Below are 21,579 nucleotides of genomic sequence, written 5' to 3' on the forward strand. Positions count from 1 at the left end.
AAAATGAGTATATCACATTTCACATAATCACATTTTTCATCAACGTTTTTTATTAACTGATTGACAGCTTTGGGGAGAGTGATATTCATTTCTGCCATTTCTTTTGTATATCCTATCTATGACTCTCCCCTCCCACCCACTCTCTATATCTATCCTAAATTATGATTCACATAATGATGTAAGCTCTTTCAGGTTATAGAAAATGTAACACATTTAGTCAGGTGTATTGCACATTTAAATTATATTACCTTGCGTTTGTGGCAGAATTTGCTCTCATCAATGTGGACAAGGACATTAACTCCACCGACTTTCTGCTTCTTTTTCTTTTGGTGCTTTCCCAGGCTTTTTACACAGATTCTTCTGAGTTTCTTTGACATCATGGAAAGTGTTGCTGAGCTCTTTGCAATGCCATCTTGAAGCATGTCAACTTGCCGTAGATGCAAACCCTGGGCAAATCTATCAAGGATTAACACAAATAATGAAATAAGGACAGTGCATTTCCCAAAGAAGAAAACATTTCTTTGATCAAGATATAAGTCACGAAGCATAATTTATACCGAGTATATTGTATTTGGGCCATTAGTTTTTTAACTAGCATCAATAACAAGCCATCCTGTCAATCAACCATCCTGTACAGGGCTGACTAAAACTGATGCTCATTGCAACACAGTGTCACATCTGGTTGTATAGATATAATCACCACCATACTCTTCTGTCAGAAGCCCACACTTATGATTTATAAGAAATCCTAATGCTTGAAAGCAGAAAAAATTAATACTTAAGAGCAGAAAAACAAAATATGGTCAACTTACAACATGATGAAATTAGCAAGAGCCAAAAGTCAAGTCAGAGAGTTTTTTTGTTACTGTAACATATCTGGCCAATCAAGGCAGGTTATATGACAGGATATGCTTTTGTAATATTCTTTCAGATTGACCATACATCCATGCCACCATAAATTATGATAACAGCATGTGCTGTAGTGCAAATGTACTCCATATACTCAAATGCACTCTACACATAGGCTACTGTAATCTATCAAATACTGTAATAAGATAATACCTTTGCATTGCTTACCTATGGATGTACTTCATCCATGCGAATAAACTGCAGTGTGATTGTGAGAAAAGTGACTTTGTCCTAACACTTCTCCTCAAACGTCCACATCTTTTACGTCGGCATTCCCTGTAAATTGTAGGACATCAAATTGTATGATAAACTGAACATTTTCTATGTGTGTGTTACGCACACATACACACTAAGTTGGATATATAAGTAATTCAAATAACAGCAGCTTATGTAAAAACCATGCTGTTTATGCAAGTAAGCCTAGTTCATGTCAGTGTCATTATCTATACTATACGCTGAAATAAATATCTTGTAACATTAGTTAGCTGGCTACTTGTCTAAATTGTATCTTGCCTCCATGGGTAGCTGAGGGAGAGAGAACAAAAATGTACATCCTAGAGCAGGGGTGGGCAATTATTTTTTCCATGGGGCCACATGAGAAACTGAAAATATTGTGGAGGGCCGGGCCAAAAGGCTGAACTCAATTCTGCATAATATTAATTGTATTTCTTTATAAAAAGCAGTAAATAGCATTGTTTTGACAAGCTGGTAAGAGTATATGTTATAGTTAAGCAATGAAAAAGTGAGGTTGCCTTACAAAAAAATGTCATTTATTAAATCAAATTTCCCAAAACAATGGTAAACAAAATGAACGTTTTTCACCATTTGTGACTCATATTAGTGAACATTTTCAGTCACATTCACTCAAACACATTTTGAGTTTCATTTACTGTTGGAAAGAGGTTCTTAGCATTCTAAAGACATCACAATATTGTCTTTGTACTCCAAATATTAAGCAAGATACATCATATTGAACTGTCACTAAACATCACTGAACTGTGATTTTGAGAAAAAGGCTTTCAAAGAAAGTGTCCCAGTTCACTGCTAGTTGGTGCCTTTACATGCCAACATTTGTAGTCTAACCACCTCATTTGGTGTTTTTAAGTTCTCTTTTCTTGTTCAGTGAGAGAAATCTAGTCTCTGCTGGGCTTTAACGAGTGCATCAAAGTCAGGTTGAATGTCTGAGGTGGAGATGCGAAGCACAGCTGACAGATGATCATCAGTGAGAGAGGATCTATACCTGGATTTCGTAAACTTCATAATTGAAAATGTTTGTTCACATATGTATGCGTGTCCATGCACTCGTTTACCTCCGTGAACAGATCGCTCCCTGTCGTCGTCCCTTTCATCGACCGCATTGCTGCCAGCTCCTCCGTAATCTTGAAGTCCGGTGTTATCCCGCGGACGAATACGAGTAACTGGGCTGTGTCGCGGACATCACAGCTCTCGTCCAAAGCCAAGGAGAAAAAGTCGTAACTTGCCACTTCACGTTGCAGCTGAAGCTCCAGATTCCCCGCAATGTCCTCGATCCTTCTAGTCACGGTTCGCCTGGACAGCGGGACTTGCTCAAATGCGGCTTTTTTTTCAGGGCATATTAGTGCTGCAGAGTCCACCAAGCACTCTTTGACAAACTCCCCCTCCGAGAACGGCTTACTGTTTTTAGCAATTTTGTGGGATATCACAAAGCTGGTCATGGTTGCTGCATCACTGGATGTGTGAAGCTTGGTAAAAAAGCCTTGCTGCTTTTGCAGCTTAGCTAGCAAAGCTTCCGATGTCCGCGCCCTTTCAGCGTCAGTCAAGTTTTTATATTTCTCCGCGTGTTTCGTCTCGTAATGTCGACTCACATTGTACTCCTTAAACACGGCGATCTGCTCCCCGCAAACTAAACACACGGTTTTACCTCCGACTTAGTATTCCTAATTTGTCATGTCCTATTTTGCAGCTGGTAACGTGGAAAGTAGTATGCTTGTCAAGCAGCATATTGTATGGAGAAAGAAGGCTGAGATGCTCCAGTCTCGGGTGGATGAGCTAGAGGAGGAAAATGGCAGACTCAAGCAGCAGCTTGAGGCCAAGAACTCTATACAAGAGCAAGGTTTGTACAGGTGGAGCAAAGTTTTACATTAGGGCTCTCCAGAACCTGTGTGGCTTCAAAATAATTATGGCGCAGTATACCACAACAGTATTTCAGCTATTATTGAATATTATTGCCAGCCTTTCAATATTATTTTTTCTCAAGTAACTATTTTTGATTTGGCGTTATATTTTTACATTTAGTGCATGTAGATATTTAGCTGGACAATGTGTAGGATCACTAATGGCGTGTGTCCATATAGCGTTTTTCACTGAAAGAAAACTGCTGGCAGGGCGTTTGGGAGCCCTTCATCAAAGTGCTACCACTGCACATCTGTTTGTTTTTATGACAGTATCTTGACAGCATATCATCGCCCCTTTGCTTTTACCTATTTGGGCTACTATCAATTGCATTTAAAACTGTATAGCCTCCTATTGGCTGCTGCTTTATGTGCATCTTTTGAATTGCAAACAAAAATGGCTGCCTCGCCATCTATTTTTTTATTTATTCATTTATCAGGGACAGTGCACATTGATAAACATTACTGTAAATGTGCCAGAGTTAGCCAAGAGGCTATTTTTCATCCGTAGTCCCATGACATGTACTTTCTACATTTATAGGTCTCTGCTCAGTGTTATACAAAGGGGTTTGTAGTTTGTTATTGATATTCAGGCAGAGCACTGCAAATGTATTTTTGCATTATAAATCAAACTCTTGAAATGTTCACCAAAAATATTAAAAACAATTTAACAGAGAAAATACAATTTCCCAGGGAATTCAAGTCTCTTATTTGGGCTATAATATTTACAATATTTCAGCTATTGTTGTCATTTTTCAGGAATTCCTTTAGGAATTTAATTAACTTCACTTGTGTATAGGCTGTTGACTGCTGCCTTGTCATAGCATATTGGCTCTCCATTTAAAGATGAATTGGCTTAGACCACATGAGCACTAATTGGTTGGAATTAATGGAAATACACTAATAGTGATAGAAACGTTCTACACAAAGCAGTTTGAAAGTAGCAGACTAATGCATGTTCTCATACACAACTCCCTTTTGTATATATAAAACATAAGACATCCCATCTAAAGTTTTGTGAACATTATTTGTACTTCTGCAATGTCTCTTTATACCCAATCTAACCTCCACCGCATCAATTAGTATGCACTTCATGTACAACCTCAAACCACCTTAGGTTATCAGTTGCTCAAGCTCAGTCACACCAATGTCATTCTGTAATGTTGTATATTGTGATAAAAGCAGACTCCTCTGGCCTTTAGGCAAATCCTTTGTGGGGACTAAACTTAAAGTTTATTTCTGTTTGTCATTTATCATTCATCAACAGATGGGAACTTGGAAGTAATGGCCACTGGAGATAAGGAGCCGCAGGCCATGAGGTTGGACTCCAGCACGGATTCCAGCAACGATTCCAGCACTGACTCAAGCTCTGACTCAAGCTCTGACTCAAGCTCTACCTCTACCTCTGACTCTTCTGATGAGGGAAAGAAGAAAAAGAAGAAAAAGAAGCAGAAGAAGAATGGCAAGAAGAGAAGCAAAAAAGGGAAGAAGGAAAACAAAAAGGCGAAGAGGTCAAAAGGAAAAGGAGAGCGAGGTATAATAAACAGGGTGCGTACGGGTGCTGGAAATTCTTGAAAATGCTTGAAATTGTACGAGGTGTTTTCAAGGTTTGAAAAGTGCTTGAATTTTGGGAATGGTGCTTGAATTTGGGATAAAGTGCTTGAAATTGTAAATGCTTTACTTCGCTTTTTAGATTAAAAGAAAATAAAGAAGTCGGAGCGCGCTTAATTGCTTCGCTTTTACATAAAACAGCTCCGCTCCGGCCTTCCCGCGCAATGCGCGTGACCGGCAAGTGTTTTTGTTACGTGTGTGACCTGGGCATTCTGATGAGAGTGATAGATGACAGTATGCCAGGAGGTTGCCGTTTCAACGAGCGTTGGCTAGCAGAAGACAAATACAAGCCATGGCTAAGACGAGGGTCAAGCGAAGCCCAAGAGTAGCCTCCTGCAAAGTGTGCAACAATAACGATGCGAGAGTCTGCGCTGACGAGCCACACACCACACGAAAGGTACGCCATAGTAGAACATTTTAGATTAGGCTATCGTTGCATGTAAAATACATGACACTTTTCTCTGTGCGCGGCAAAACAAGCTCGCCAAAATGGCTTCACTAGTCTGGCAGTATTTTAAGTGTCCGAAAATGACAATAAAATAGCGGTATGCAACGTGTGTGTGAAGCAGAAATCCTGCAGCTCCACCCGCTGTGACGGACCGGTGAGCGGAGCAGAACACACATTAAGAGTTAGACCTAACACACTTAGCTATTTTATCTACCTCTGGAACAAGCTAAACTAGTTATAAATATATTTATTCTTCACTGTCGGGTCGCTCATTACTGGATCAGTGAGCTGCAGGAGATACTGACGGGCTGTCAGGAGAGAGAGAGAGGGGGAGAGAGAGGGAGAGGGAGAGAGAGAGAGGGAGAGAGGAAAAGAGAGCGGTATCGGTATCGGCCGATACTGATTCCGGCGATCGGCCCCAAAATTGGCGATCGGAGCATCCCTAATAATTGTATATGATATGTTTTATAATGATTGATCATTAAAGTGTTCTCAAAGCTGGTAAAGTTGCAGCTAGTTTGAATGACTTTGTATACTACAGAGTAGCTTGTGAATTTACTCCAGGTGGAACTAAAGTCTGATTTAACACTTGATTATATTTCACATCATTCATCCACATCTGTAAAGTAACTAAAGGTATTAAATACATGTAGTGGAGTCAAAGTACACCAGTTACCTCTGACTTGTGTTTACTGCCAACCTAAAAGTACCTCAAAAATAGTAATCAATAATATATTGAAAAGTTATTTGGCTGATTGTTTTATATTGGCTCAGCCAGGTTATATGGGATGCCCAGTCTACGTACAGATGGGTCACACATTTTGAAATCCTCATGTAGAATGCTATTATGAAACACACATTTGGTTGTTTATAGCGTAAAGAACATCTGATTTAATGTGAGGTATGGAAATAATCATTTGAGTATAAGTATGTGTATATAAATATGTAATTTACAACAGCTGTAAGATGCTTGAAAAGCTTGAAAATGCACCTTGAAAATGCTTGAAAAGTGCTTGAATTTGACTTTGGAAAAGGTGTAAGAACCCTGAATAAACTAACACACCTGCTGAATGTATTTAGGTATTATGTATTTAGGTTATTATTGTGAGCTTAGTGCTTTATACTGGGTTTGGGGCATACAATCCCATTGACCAATCATCATCACTCTTATCACCAATGTACTCTTCATCGTGCCGGAGTGGTTGGGGTGTAGGTTGAATGAACTAAAATAGAGACACACCACATGCTTACTAGAGGTGTGGCCTCACGATTCGATTTGAATACGGTTCACCTGTCAACGATTCAAATTCCCAACAATCCTCGATGCATCTCAATGTATTGCATCCTCAATTTTCTATATTACTGCACATAGCAAAAAATGTTATCTATTAATACAAGCAGTCAGATAAATCTGAACTCCCTTTTTTATTTAGAAAGTGCTTTCAAAGATCTGACTGTACAGACTTTAATATAAAAGCTTCTTTTCAATACCAGTATCTGTGTGAGCCACCTCACATAAACTTAATAAAAACAAAACTTAAATAATTCTGCAGTGTGCTGTAATCTACAAAAATAAGGTTTTCACATAGCAGCTCAGTGTTTCCCTAGGTTGACTGCTTTGGGGGGGGTGAATGGGCAGGGAGATAACTTTTCAGACTATTCCGGCATCATGTGAATGCAGCACAAAGCCGATGGCATTTACACTGCCTAGCAGCTACGGACCTTCCCTTACTCATAGTTCTTCTACTATGCGATATCTATGAGCGCACAGCGGACGTTTGATTCTGCGGGGAAGTGCAACCAAACAAAAAGTTGGGGATATTTCAACTTTTAGTGGCGAAGCGCAGCCAGAGAGTACCCGCAGCCAATCAGTAAACAGAGTCCTGACACGTTGACCTATGTTATAAAGAATTTCTTCTCGTCTGAAACACATGAACACGCCTCAGAAAAATGTCATCATTGTGGCGATCTGCACTTCGCTGCTGCCTGATGTGAATTTGGCATAACAGAGCAGCTGTTATTGGTAGTGAGAGCAACAAGTTAGTGGACTGCAGATCGTTTGAATGCCGCCTCTCACCTCCGCACACACGGGGTGTGTGTAAAGCTCTGCCCTCGGGGAAACGGAGATCAGAGGAGAGGAGAGAAACTAGCGCAACATAAAATGACAGAACGCAGTAAGACTCTCACTAAGCTGATATGAAACCAAACTCCCGATTTATGTTCTGTCACTGCATCGATGCAGAATCGTACATGCATCTTATAAATCGAGAAATGTCCACACCTCTAATGCTCAGCTACTATGGCTGTTTGAGCTGAACCTGTAATGAATAATGAAATATAAATAATGTTCTCACCAGTTTTTACCACCAATATGTTTTTTACCAATAAATAGCAAATTATCTAACTAGATTTGCACACTGCGCATACAGGCACACTACCTAGTACCTACTATAAAATACAACACATGTTCTAAAACAAACGGGAAGTCACACACATTCATCCAAGTTGTAGTCCCTTTTCAAGAGAAAATATGTGAGAAACACTATGGCTCACCCTGCAACTAAGACACTGCACACAATACACACCACAACAATTATTGGGGGGCCATAACATTTATTGACATTAATGTATTCTTTATTTTTCAGTGTCTTCCATCTCAGATGTGGTGAGGAGATATCGGCGTGTCCTTAAACTGGTGCAGAGAGGCTTCAGGATGACCAAAGCTTTTAAGAAAGCTCATGTTTCCAGGAATGCTGTGAAAGACACTGCAGCAATTGCTGAAGTATTCCTGGTAGATAAAAGTGTCCTAGACCAGTTTAAGGGTAAAAACACACTTTTAAAATTAGCCCAACTCTGTCAGAAGAAAATAGTCGGTGAACTGGCAGAAAAGATAGATGAAATGAAAAGGAACAAACAGCTCATCCCCTTTTCTGTCAGGTAATTCTGAATGTGGGTTGAGCGTTGTTGTTGTTGTGGGGGGGGAAGCTACTTTTGGGAAGTTTTCCTTCTCTAACTCACAGCGGGTATTTTATTAGCTGATGTGTATTCTTAATTTTAAGTTTGTACGCCTACAAAAAAAATATATAAGGGATTGACTGTTTCCACCAGAGGTTTATTCCTGGTATTGTAGAGAAAACTTTAAAATGTAATGTTAATACACAGTTGTGAAATATAGTCTATTGAAACGCTAAATGAACAGTTGAATAATGTATTTTCTTTTTTATATATATATATATATATTTTTTTTTTGATATATAGTAGTAAAAAAAAAAAACTTTTAAGTATCTTAGTATATGCTGTGTATGGTCAATCCCATGCCCTGCAGTTTTAGGCAAACTGTTAAGCCTTTTTGCATTCTATTTTTGCATTCTATTTTTGCGACCTGTTAATAATTACGTTTAGATGTAGGATTTTAGTAGGATTGAATGTGGTTCACAACTGTTCAGTGTTTTTACTTGTAGTGTATTATTAAAATAAAATAGCTTTCTTTCTCTGATATGCTGTGTATAATGTTTGTTCTACTGTGCTTTATAGCCTGGTATTGACTTCAGTTATCCAGTGTTTGTGATCAGTTGTGCAAAAGATTTCGCTTTATTCCCATGTCTGTTGCATATAATTAGTGGATGACTGTATGTGTTCTGTTGATAGGTTATAGACTTTCTACTGTTCTCAACTGTTTTTCACTTTAATTGGATAGTCCTAACACATGCCTACAAACGCTTAGTGGAGAACCTACTAAAAGTATACTGATAGTCAACTCTAGATTAGTTGACAATCAACAGATAGTCAACTAAACTCTAAAGTTACTTATCTGTTGATCATCAACTAATGCTTAATGTAATAGTCAACTAAACTCTAAAGTTGCTTATCTGTTGATCATCAATTAATGGTTAATGTAATAGTCAACTAAACTCTGAAGTTACTTATCTGTTGATCATCAACTAATGGTTAATGTAATAGTCAACTGAACTTTAGTTGCTTATCTGTTGATCGTCAACTAATGGTTAATGTAATAGTCAACTAAACTCTAAAGTTGCTTATCTGTTGATCATCAATTAATGGTTAATGTAATAGTCAACTAAACTCTGAAGTTACTTATCTGTTGATCATCAATTAATGGTTAATGTAATAGTCAACTAAACTCTGAAGTTACTTATCTGTTGATCATCAACTAATGCTTAATGTAATAGTCAACTGAACTTTAGTTGCTTATCTGTTGATCGTCAACTAATGGTTAGTTACTTGTCAGTTTGAACGGTGCTGTTGAATGTCAACTGACACTTGTCAACTGATGCACTGTTGACATGCTACTAAATGTCAACTGATGACTTATAGAGTGTTAACTATGGACTATCAAAATAAAGTGTTACCAAATATCTCTCTAAGTTACAAGGATGACCTTATTTTATCAACCTCAAACAGAAGCCTTTTGTTCTACAGTACTATCTCACTTAACGCTTAACACTTGTCTATTTCGTTTTAACCTTTATATATACAGTCTATGGTTTTAAGTTAACTTGGAGGCTAAGATTAGCATCATTAGCACCGATGTAGCTACCACTCGCTTACACGCTAACCCAAGCCTTAACATTCATTACGTAGCTGATTGAAATCATAAACACATAAATAAAGTACTCGAATTTCACTTACCGCAAAACGGCATTCATGCACCGTCTGTTTTAACCGCAGAGCGAGTCACAATAGTCCGATATATAAGCATGAAGAACAAACAAACACGGCCGGGGTCAAGTTGTGTTCCCTGGATGAACTGAGCAGGCAGAGTCCCTGTAGCTTCACGGAGCAGGCAGCTAGCAGAAAGACAAGAAGCTTACAGCAGCAGTCACTTGACAGAGCTGTCACTCAATGTGACCACGCCCTAATCTATGCAAAAACTTTAAGACCTAATATAAATAAAAGGGTCATGTTAGAAAACAATTCATTCACAGATTCATAATCATGAAGGTGGAATCTAACTATATCAATAATAATATTTATTGCATCCAGGGCTAGAAACATGTTTTTTTCTGCTGTAAAATTGGGCATTTTAACATGGGGGTCTATGGAAATTGCTCCTTTCTGCAGTCATCGCCTATCGGCCAATATATGCACTGCAGTTTGTGGCACTTCCGTATTGGCGTCCCGGCTCTTCCCCAGAGTTTGCCGCTTGGTTTACACACACAGGTGTTTGTAAATATTCATTCACTACTACTTACATTTAATATCTTTATTTAACTCCTTCAGCCTAATTTCAGCTGCAGAAAACATTCAAATATCAAACTATTCAGCCTTTTCAGCACATGATGGGAAACTTTAAACTTTTTCAAAATATGTTATACTTTTTAAAACATTCAGTTTTTTAAAGTCTTTTTTTTAACATGGAAGTCATTACAATGCATTTGAGCTGTAACAATTCACACACACACACACACACACACACACACACACACACACACACACACACACACACACACACACACACACACACACACACTCTCTCTCTCAGACAGACAGACAGACAGACAGACAGACAGACAGACACACACACACACACACACACACACACTCTCTCTCTCACACAGACACATCAAGAGAAGAGAGAGAGGGTGATCAAGAGAAGAGAGAGAGGGCGATCAAGAGAAGAGAGAAAGGGTGATAGAAGAGTGAGAGGGTGATCAAGAGAAGAGAGAGAGAGGGCGATCAAGAGGAGAGAGAGAGGGCGATCAAGAGAAGAGAGAGAGGGCGATCAAGAGGAGAGAGAGAGGGCGATCAAGAGAAGAGAGAGAGGGCGATCAAGAGAAGAGAGAGAGAGGGCGATCAAGAGAAGAGAGAGAGGGTGATAGAAGAGTGAGAGGGTGATCAAGAGAAGAGAGAGAGGGCGATCAAGAGGAGAGAGAGGGCGATCAAGAGAAGAGAGAGAGGGTGATAGAAGAGTGAGAGGGTGATCAAGAGAAGAGAGAGAGGGCGATCAAGAGGAGAGAGAGAGGGCGATCAAGAGGAGAGAGAGAGGGCGATCAAGAGAAGAGAGAGAGGGTGATAGAAGAGTGAGAGGGTGATCAAGAGAAGAGAGAGAGGGCGATCAAGAGAAGAGAGAGAGGGTGATAGAAGAGTGAGAGTGCGATCAAGAGGAGAGAGAGGGCGATCAAGAGGAGAGAGAGAGGGCGATCAAGAGGAGAGAGAGAGAGGGCTATCAAGAGAAGAGAGAGAGGGCGATCAAGAGAAGAGAGAGAGGGTGATAGAAGAGTGAGAGGGTGATCAAGAGAAGAGAGAGGGCGATCAAGAGAAGAGAGAGAGGGCGATCAAGAGAAGAGAGAGAGAAGAGAGGGAGGGCGAGCAAGAGGAGAGAGAGGGCGATCAAGAGAAGAGAGAGAGGGTGATAGAAGAGTGAGAGGGTGATCAAGAGAAGAGAGAGAGGGCGATGAAGAGAAGAGAAAGAGGGCGATCAAAAGAAGAGAGAGAGGGCGATCAAGAGGAGAGAGAGAGGGCGAGCAAGAGAAGAGAGAGGGCGATCAAGAGAAGAGAGAGAGGGCGAGCAAGAGAATAGAGATAGAAGAGAGAGAGGGCGATCAAGAGAAGAGAGAGAGGGCGATCAAGAGAAGGGAGAGAGGGCGATAGAAGATTGAGAGGGTGATCAAGAGAAGAGAGTGGGCGATCAAGAGAAGAGAGTAATGTAACCTCCTAATGTAATGTATAACTCCTATGAAAATGCCATGCCAAATTGCCATGGCAACACAATGCTCACCATGAAACACGGTTTTCTCATAACTTCAGTGAAAATGCTCGAAATGGCCCAAAACTTCACAGGTTTGGTAACGATGCAGCCATCAACACATCTAAGCGTATTATGGGGTGTCATCAAATGCCGTTGCCATGGTGACAGATAATTTACCATCAAGTTAGTTCAAAAGTTTGCAGTTCAAATATTCTGCTGCTTTCCCAAGCCTTTTTACTTTCTTTTCTCATCTTAATACAAATTAATTCACTACTACTTACATCTGATATTTAACTCCTTCAGCCTATTTTCAGCTGCAGAAACCATTCAACTATTACATTATTCAGCTATTTCAGGACATCAAGGCTATACATGTTGTTGTTTCTACCTTTTTTTAAACCTTTTCTTTTAAATATTAAGCTTTTTCTGCATTTTTGTAGCTAAAAGCAGCTACCATTCAGCTAATAACATATTCAGCTTTTTCTGCATTTTCAGCTAAATTCAGCCACAAATGTTCAGTTTACAGCATTCGCACGCATTTTCTGCAGGAAATGCATTTTCTGCAGGAAATGCATTTTCTAGTTAACTCCTTCAGCCTATTTTCAGCTGCAGAAACCATTCAACTATTACATTATTCAGCTATTTCAGGACATCAAGGCTATACATGTTTTTTTAAACCTTTTCTTTTAAATATTAAGCTTTTTCTGCATTTTTGTAGCTAAAAGCAGCTACCATTCAGCTAATAACATATTCAACTTTTTCTGCATTTTCAGCTAAATTCAGCCACAAATGTTCACAGTTTACAGCATTCGCACGCATTTTCTGCAGGAAATGCATTTTCTAGTTAGCATAATAGGGCATCTTTAAATTTGACTCCACCCATTGAAGCAACAGAATAATAAAGATAAATGGTTATATATATATATAACATTTTAAAGCCAGTTTTGAATCCATTACCAGAAAATCCAGCATGCAACATCCTCCTCCTACTGTATAAGCCTGCGGGACACCATTAACAGCAGTTCACTATATATTTCCAAAGAAGTGGTGAGAATGTGAATTACTGCTGCCCCACTTCCCCTTCTCTCCACGCCTGGGACCAAAGCATGTCAAAAAAAGTAACATTCTGCCAAATAGGTTTTGTGCTCTTATCTCATGAGCATTGAGTCATTCATAAATAATGTATACAAGCCTTGAGTTTAAAGGGCCCATGTCATGGCCATTTCCACTGATCATAATTACATTGTTGAGGTACACTAAAATAGATTTATACTGTGCAATTTTCCAAACTCACATTGGTTTCGCATACAGCATCTCTGTCAAGTATGTGTATTCAGCAGTATTCACTCTCTCCACTAAACGACTCGTTGGAGCTCTTGCCCCCCCCTACCTGTGAGCCGTATATTTCATACGCTAACTAACCGAACTGTACCTACAACTGTTGTTATGAAAGAGTGTGACGGCCCCAGGGCCTTTGTGCAGGCGTGTTGCAGGTCTTACGATGGGGTGGAGCTGAAGGGGCTAATCAGCGCGATCACGGACACCTCCGGAGCCGAGGTGCTATTAAGCCCAGCTGCCCGGAGTCACTCGGCGGCCCGTCTCTCTCCAAAGCGGCTCGGCGATCCTCTCCACTCGACCACCTATCTCTGCATTTACCACAATAAATGTGCCGTGGTTTTGTAAACTCGTGTATGTCTCCTTGTCTTTCCGTTGTGGCCTACGAGCCGGTCATAACAATGAGTAAGTTATTTTGACCTGTAATAAACTACTACTGTTTGATGAGAAATCAAATCATGGTTTGCTATATATGAATGATATGTTATAGGAGCAAATAATTCAGGGAAGAAAGGATAGGCCTACTAAGTATTTCCATTAAACTTTATTTTTAGAAATGTACAAAATGAACATAAATATACATTAGGGCTGTCAGTCGATTAAAATATTTAATCGCGATTAATCGCATGATTGTCCATAGTTAATCACGATTAATCGCAAATTAATCGCACATTTTTTATCTGTTCTAAATGTACCTTAGAGGGATATTTTTCAAGTTTTTAATACTCTTATCAACATATGAGTGGACAACTATGCTTTATATGTTTGTTTATTATCATTTGAACAATGACAAATATTCTCATGAATATTAAACACAACAACCTCTGAACATTACAAATATTCGCCTCAATTCAACCTAGAACCTCTCTCATACAATACTGCAGTGGTTCCCAAACGGTGTGCCGCGGCACACTGGTGTGCCGTGAGGCAAGTCCGGGTGTGCCGTGGGATTTTGTGACAACCATACGTTATTATTGCAATATACAACTACACAAAAATAATTATTTTTTAATTTACTATATCAGTACTTTGTATGCACTCATTTCATAATACAGAGGCAAACTCTATACCTAAAAACAATTCTTTAAAAAAAAAAATCCTCACAGAACCCCATATTTCGCTGTTAAAGCAGTTGCAGGTGGGAATTATAAGACCGTGACACATCGAAGGCTGAAGGACAACACTAGAACTGTGTAACTTTTTTTCAATAAAATATTAAAGTCTTCCAGTCCGTGACTATGTTGTTAAAAATTGTCAATATGAAGTCAGATTGAAGAAATCGCCCAAAAAATTGCCATTTATACCTATTTCCGCCCAGCGGGTCATATTGACCCCACCCCTTTTCATATAAACATGACGTGTTGCTATAGCAACGCCTTTTGTCTACTGCGGTTCCTTATAGATTGAGAGATAGATTGAGAGAGAGAGAGGTAGATGGATAGATATATTGATAGATAGTTATAGATATAGAGAGAGAGCGAGAGAGAGAGAGAGAGATAGAGACAGTAGTGAAGGAGTGCGCTCCCGCTCACGGGAGACTGCTCGCGCTGCGCTCCGCAGCAAACAGCTGTGGGGCGAGTTGAAAGTACGTTATGCTGGCCGCGGTGTCTAAATAATGCTTCCAGGCCAGCGGGCCATTTATAATGTCGAGCCCTGAGAGTCCACAGATTATATTGGTATACGTTTCATCCCTGTGCTTTGATGAAGCCTAATTTGATAAAGTTTCAAATTAATTTCTGAAATATTTCGTTAATAAATATTTCATGAGTAATATAGTTGTCTTTGTCACATTTTATTTGGCATTAGTAAATAATTATGCACATTTACAGATATTTTACATGATATGAGTGATAACACGTGTTATAAGGGCTATTTCGCACAATAGGTGTACCTTGAGATTTTTACTTGTCCTTTGGTGTGCCTTGGGCACAAAAAGTTTGGGAACCACTGCAATACTGTGTGTGTGTGTGTGTGTGTGTGTGTGTGTGTGTGTGTGTGTGTGTGTGTGTGTGTGTGTGTGTGTGTGTGTGTGTGTGTGTGTGTGTGTGTGTGTGTGTGTGTGTGTGTGTGTGAGAATGTGGAGGATCGTTGGAGCTATGTGCAGCTCAAGGCATATATGCCTGTGTGTATGAGCTGTGTTGCGGCACTATCCGTGCTGAGTGTGCTGTCTGGCTACCTGCATAAAGTCAAGTGCTCGGCGCAGTTGTCGGCGAAATGTCGCTCCTCTGTTTTCATTGAAACAGCTCCTTATATCCGTTAGCTCAGCTAGCTAGCACCAGATGCTAACAACAACACGTAAGGTGTGCTTCGCTCGCGCCACACATACACACACCCTCCCGGTCCTCCCGATGGCCAGTCCGGGCCTGCCGGTGAGCGTGGAAGTGTGGTCTGCCACAAGCGGGCAGCAGGAGCGGGGCTGTCAGCATCAGCTTGTAGATGGTATTTTAAACTCGATGCGCTCTGAAACTACGGCGGCCGAGGACAAAAAATACACATGCGTTAATCGCGTTAAAATAATTAGTGGCGTTAATTTTTTTTTGCGTTAACGCGTTATTAACGCGTTAACTTGACAGCCCTAATATACATATATCATCCATTCCTCCCCGCATCTTGCCTGGGCGCAGCCGGTGCTTTTTAGGACGAGGCCTCAGTGTGGTAGTCCGGTCCCCGTCATGTATTGTCCGCCAGGATCTGGCTGGACGAAATCAAATGCAAATCACAAAATATTAGAGAAACTTAGTTGTCTTAGATTCGTTAGTAGTAGTTGTGGTAGGAGTGTGGATCCATCTAATGAACAGCTTGCCAGCTAATATGCTAACTGTACTGTTCTCGTTTCAATGTATGGATATTGAAACTTAACAGCCAGCTAAACTCTCCTCAGCATCATTCCTCCAAGGAACAGGCAGGTGTTGTATTTGGCAGGGATTTTAATGGTAAGAAGTGTGAAACTGAAACAAAATACATTTCTCCATAAGTACACATAAAACAATGATATGTTCTTAACATTTACAGAATAAATGTACTTTTTACAAGAACAGGTTATTGCAGGTACATATGCAATTCAACATTACACAGCATTACGTAACACACTATAACACAGCAACAAGTTCTTACACAAATAATAATTATCCTTACTACAAAATTATATTACCACAAATAATATCAAACACTTGTAGCTAAGATAATAATTAGTAACTTGACTTACTGATAATGCCACGTTTTGGGCTTAGAACAAAGGATGGATGGGGATTCTGCAGTGAGTGCTCCCATTACATGCTTATTGCATTAGTGTCCATGTGTAAAAGGACTTCCTGGAACTTAAGGAAGTGGTCATAGCCACAAAGGAAGTGCCATCTCTTTCAAAGTACATTTCAAAATAAAAGCTGCCTTCTAACTGCTAATACATTCTTATTTGTGTTCCATGACACTCCCCGTCTGGCGTCATTAATGATGCCACATTTAGCTACTTCCTCTCTTCTCTTTCCTGTTACTCCTCAGAAGCCAGGAGAAGCACAAGGTCCGAGATAGGCCTTGTATATGTCTTTTTAGGTTGGTGAGAAGACACTTTTACTTCCACTTTCCTTACTACTCCATCTGAGCTCGGAAGGGTTTTTGTTATCCGTCCCATGGGCCATTCACTCCGACGTGCCTGCTTGTCTTTCAACATCACTATGTCCCCTTCTTTTAGATTTGGTTTCTTGCAGTGCCATTTCTGCCTCGTCTGAAGTGTACTTAAATACTCTTTCCGCCATCTCGTCCAGAAAATGTCTGCCAAGACATGAACTCGCTTCCACTGATGTCTGAACAAGTTAGTTTAAGAGAACTCCCCTGAAGGAACCGCAGGTATGCCAATCTTTTGTGTTAAAAGCATTGACGGGGTTAAGATCAGTGGAGCTTCAGGGTCTGAGGACACCGGTATCAGTGGCCTGGAGTTGATAATGGCTGTTACTTCGGCCATTAATGTACATAAGACCTCATGAGAGAGCTTGGACTTCCCTTGTTGAAGTAGCATTGAATCCAGGGTGCGCCTAGCAACCCCTATCATGCGCTCCCAAGCGCCTCCCATGTTGGATGCATGTGGTGGGTTGAAAACCCAGGTGCATTTTTGAGTCAGGAGATAGTTTTCGATTGTGGTTTCCCCAGGACTGTTAGGTAGAAGCAACAACTCTTTTGATGCACCAATAAAGTTTGTGCCACAATCTGACCGTAGCTGCTTTGACGGTCCTCTAATGGAGAAAAATCTACGTAGTGCGTTTATCATGCTTGAAGCAGTCATTGACTCAATTATCTCGATGTGGATAGCTCTTGTGGACATACAAGTGAACAATACTGCCCATCTCTTGCTATTGGCACTGCCGCCTCTTGTTCTCCGGGAGACAACTTCCCAAGGTCCAAAGACATCCAGCCCCACGAAAGAGAATGGTGGTTCTTGTTGTAGGCGCTCTGCAGGCAAGTCCGACATCTGTTGTTGTTCCAGTCTTCCACGTAGCTTCCTGCAGATTACACATTTATGGATCAAGCTGTTGATGTTTTTCTTTGCTCCCACTATCCATAAACCACTTGAACGGATAGCTCCTTCTGTGAAATGCCTCCCTTGATGTCTCACTTTTTCATGATGATGGCTGATGAGCAACCTACCAATATGATGATTTCCTGGGATAAGGAGAGGATGGATCTCATCTATTCCTAAATTAGAATGGATTATTCGACCTCCTACTCGTAGCTGCCCTTCCTCATCAATCATTGGATGAAGCTTCTGTAGGGGACTGTTTGAAGGAAGAGCCTGCCCTTTCCGAATACATTTAATCTCCTCAGAATACACTTCATTCTGGACACTTTTAATGATTATATGCTCTGCTTTTTTGATCTCAGCAATAGTGGGACCTGTTGGGCAGATATGCCATCCCCGGCAGCTGGGGTTGTCTGATTGTTTGCTGAAACCTTGTGCAATGTGACAGAGACGAGCTGTGCTCTTCGTTAGAGAACTCCAAGATGAGAACCGTTCAAAACGTTTTGTGCCAAGCTCCTTTACTGAGACTTTGGTGGAACAAGCCGTAACTATTGGACGGATCTCTACATCTGAATCTGGATCGACCACTTCAAACTGAGGATTGTTGTCAGATGTAGAGTTCTCAGGCTCCAGGAGAAACGATGGTCCAGACAGCCAGTTGACACTTTGCAGTTGACCTGCAGAAACATACCGTGTCCCATGATCTGCAGGATTGTTGTCAGTGGCAACATACTTCCACTGACTTGGGCAAGTTGACTGTCTTATACGTTGCACCCTGTTGTGCACATACACATAGAACCTTCGTGAGTCATTGCAGATATATCCTAAGACAACTTTGCTATCAGTATAGAATGTCACTTTGTCCAGCTTCTGCCCTATTTCTTCTTTGACAAACTCTGCAACCTCTACTGCCAGTACTGCTGCACAGAGTTCTAGTCTGGGAATAGTTGGTTCTGATGAAGGTGCAAGTTTGGCCTTGCCGAGGACAAAACCAACCTCAATGTGACCTTCTTCATCTGTCACCTTCAAGTAAGCGACTGCGGCAATTGCTTTGCATGAGGCATCTGAAAATACGCAAAGTTCGGTTGTTTTGGCCTTTGAAAGAGGGAATGAAGCATAAGTTCGAGGCACATCCAACATTTTCAGCTCCTGTAGCGAGTCCCGCCATCTCCTCCATGCTGTGTACTTACTTTCAGGGAGGGGTGTATCCCACTCTGTGTTTTCAGATGTTAGCTCTCTTAGGATAAGTCTTCCCTGTATTGTTACCGGAGCAAGAAGTCCAAGGGGGTCAAACAAACTGTTTATTGTGGAAAGTACACCACGGCGTGTAAAGGGCTTCTGGCATTTTGGAACTTGAAATGTTAATGTGTCCGACTCCATATTCCAGCTCACTCCAAGGCTGCGCTGAACTGGTAAGTCATCAACCGAAAGATCTAGGTGCTTGATGTCTTTGGCTCGATCCTCCGTGGGGAAGGCATTCATGACATCCCCACAATTAGATGCAATCTTGTGAAGATTTATATTGGATTGTGCCAACACGGCTTGAGTCTTTCGCAGTATGTCAATGGCTTCTTCTTTTGTGGGGAAAGACCTCAGGGCATCATCCACATAGAAGTCTCTTTCTACGAAATGACGAACGTCGCTTCCGAAGTCTTTCTCTCCCTCTTGTGCTGCCTTTCTCAGCCCATAAGTAGCAACTGCTGGGGAAGGGCTGTTTCCAAATACATGGACCCTCATGCGATACTCCACCACTTCATTATCAAGGTTGTTGTCACGATACCACAAGAACCGCAAGAAATCTCTGTTGTCCTCCTGTACAATGAAGCAATAAAACATCTGCTGTATATCAGCGGTGACAGCGACCGGGTCTTTTCTGAACCTCAGGAGGACCCCCAACATCCCATTATTGAGATCAGGCCCAGAGAGCAGCACATCGTTAAGAGACACTCCCTCAAACTGCGCACTGGAGTCAAAAACTACCCGAATCTGTTCAGGTTTCTGAAGATGGTACACGCCAAAGGTGGGGAGATACCAACATTCCTTGTCTGCTTCCAGTGGTGGTGCCAATTCAGCGTGCTTGTTATCCAGGATTTTTTGCATGAATTCGGTATAGTGGCTCTTCATAGTGGGTTTCTTTTCCAAGGTACGTCGCAGAGACATGAGACGTTGGTGAGCTGCCTGTCTGTTATTCGAAAGACGTCTTCTTGGCTCACGAAAGGGCAAAGGAGCCACCCAACTGTGAGAAGTATCCTTGACAAATCCCGTTTCCATTATCTGTAGGAAAGCCAGGTCTTCAATTGAAGGTGCAAGGTGATTGTCGTTCTCAGTTCTCTGGAAGACTGTCTGGCCGAAACATTCCTCTGCTTCACGATTCTTTGGTTTTAGCATATGAGACCAGTCTGGAGTGACCTGTGGGCAGCCCAGGTTGAAGTTCTCCTTGACTCTGACTAGACTCTCACAGGGTGTCAAATGGCTTGGTCGACCGTTCTCAAGGATACAGGTTTTCAGAGTGCTGACCTCTTTTTTCTTGTGTGCACCACCAAGGCACACATCACCTACAATGACCCATCCAAGATCCAGTTTTTGTGCATACGGAGCATCATAAGGACCATTAAACTGTTTCCGGACTTTGTGGACTCGTAGAATGTCCCGTCCCAGGAGTAACAGGATATCTGCATTGTCATCAAGTGCTGGCAGTTCATTAGCTATGGCCCGCATGTGGCTGTTGTGATATGCGGCTTCCGGAGTAGGAATTTCTTCTCTATTGTTCGGCACCTGATTGCACTCTATAAGAGTTGGTAGAGGGATGCTTGTCTTTCCGTCGAGTGACTCCACAATGAACCCTTGAGCTCTTTTACCAGATACATCAACAACCCCTGCGCAGGTTCTTAAGACATATGGTGCTGGCATTCCCTGAACGTTAAACACATCAAAGAATTCCATCCTGGCTAATGAGACATTACTTTGGTCATCCAAAATGGCATACATTCTCTTACTTTCTTCACAACGATCACATGGGTATACATTTACCAGACATATCTTAGAACATGACTTTCCACTGAAACTGTCTCCACAGACTTGTGTGCACATTGGTTTTGCGGCTTGGTTAGATAAGTCCGCGAAGGAAGTTACCTGCTCCCCGCCATGTTCTTTATAGGGACCTGATGGCTTTGGTAGGTGTGGAGCACGACCTGGATGAAGTGCTGTTAAATGTCTCTCACTTTCGCACTCTGCACATTTTACCACTATTTCGCAGTTCTTGGCCTGATGAGAAGTTGAGGCACAACAGCGAAAACATATGCCCTTTTCTTTGAGTAATTTCTTCCTATCCTCAAGAAGCATGGCTCTGAAACTCTTGCATTTCCCAAGTGCGTGAGGTTTCTTGTGTATGGGGCAAATTTTTCCAGGATCTTCTGATGATGTCTCTGCATTGTTTCGATGGACACACTGGTTTTATGCACTGTGACAGGGTATTTGCAAATGGGCTTTCCTACTGGTCTTTCCTTTATCAAAGGTGTAGTAGAGATTGTGGTATTGAAGCTGGGGTCGTTCCTACTCTTGGCCTCACGTTGTATGAACTGAGAAAAAATGGAGAAAGGTGGAAAGGCTACTCCATGTTCTTCTTTGTATCTGGAACCTACAGACATCCACTTTTCCTGCAGATGAAAGGGCAGCTTGTCTACAATAGGACCCACACCTCTTGCTGTGTCCAAGAATGTCAAGCCAGGTAGGTATCCATCCTCTTTGGCTGCTTGTAGTTCAAAGAGCAGGTCACCAAGCTCACGGAGCTTGTGGTTCTCTTTATTAGAAATCCTTGGAAAGTTTTCTATTTTAGAGTACTCTCTATGGCTTCAGGTGAGCCGTAACTTTCCTCCAGCCTTGACCAAATCATTTTGAGGCCGACCAA

The 21,579-nt window shown here is 41.2% G+C and overlaps 1 protein-coding gene across 1 annotated transcript; it reads left to right on the forward strand.

Moving 5' to 3' along the window:
- Nucleotides 1–2,864: 2,864 nt before the first annotated feature.
- LOC117495111 (coiled-coil domain-containing protein 106-like) lies at nt 2,865–8,449 on the forward strand. The gene is made up of 4 exons (XM_034146190.1): nt 2,865–3,001; nt 4,327–4,593; nt 7,764–7,909; nt 8,444–8,449. Exons 1-4 carry the CDS (start codon nt 2,872–2,874, stop codon nt 8,447–8,449), a joined length of 549 nt encoding a protein of 182 aa, XP_034002081.1. The 5' UTR covers nt 2,865–2,871.
- The last annotated feature ends 13,130 nt before the right edge of the window (nt 8,450–21,579 follow it).

Source organism: Trematomus bernacchii, unplaced genomic scaffold (assembly GCF_902827165.1).
Source record: "Trematomus bernacchii unplaced genomic scaffold, fTreBer1.1, whole genome shotgun sequence".
Classification (NCBI taxonomy): Eukaryota; Metazoa; Chordata; class Actinopteri; order Perciformes; family Nototheniidae; genus Trematomus; species Trematomus bernacchii.

Excerpts from the sequence above, each read along its gene's own strand:
- LOC117495111 (XM_034146190.1), top strand. The coding sequence starts at position 2,872 with ATGCTTGTCAAGCAGCATATTGTATGGAGAAAGAAGGCTGAGATGCTC. Across the intron at positions 3,002-4,326 it reads GAACTCTATACAAGAGCAAG|ATGGGAACTTGGAAGTAATG; the intron begins GTTTGTACAGGT and ends ATTCATCAACAG. Across the intron at positions 4,594-7,763 it reads AAAAGGAAAAGGAGAGCGAG|TGTCTTCCATCTCAGATGTG; the intron begins GTATAATAAACA and ends TTTATTTTTCAG.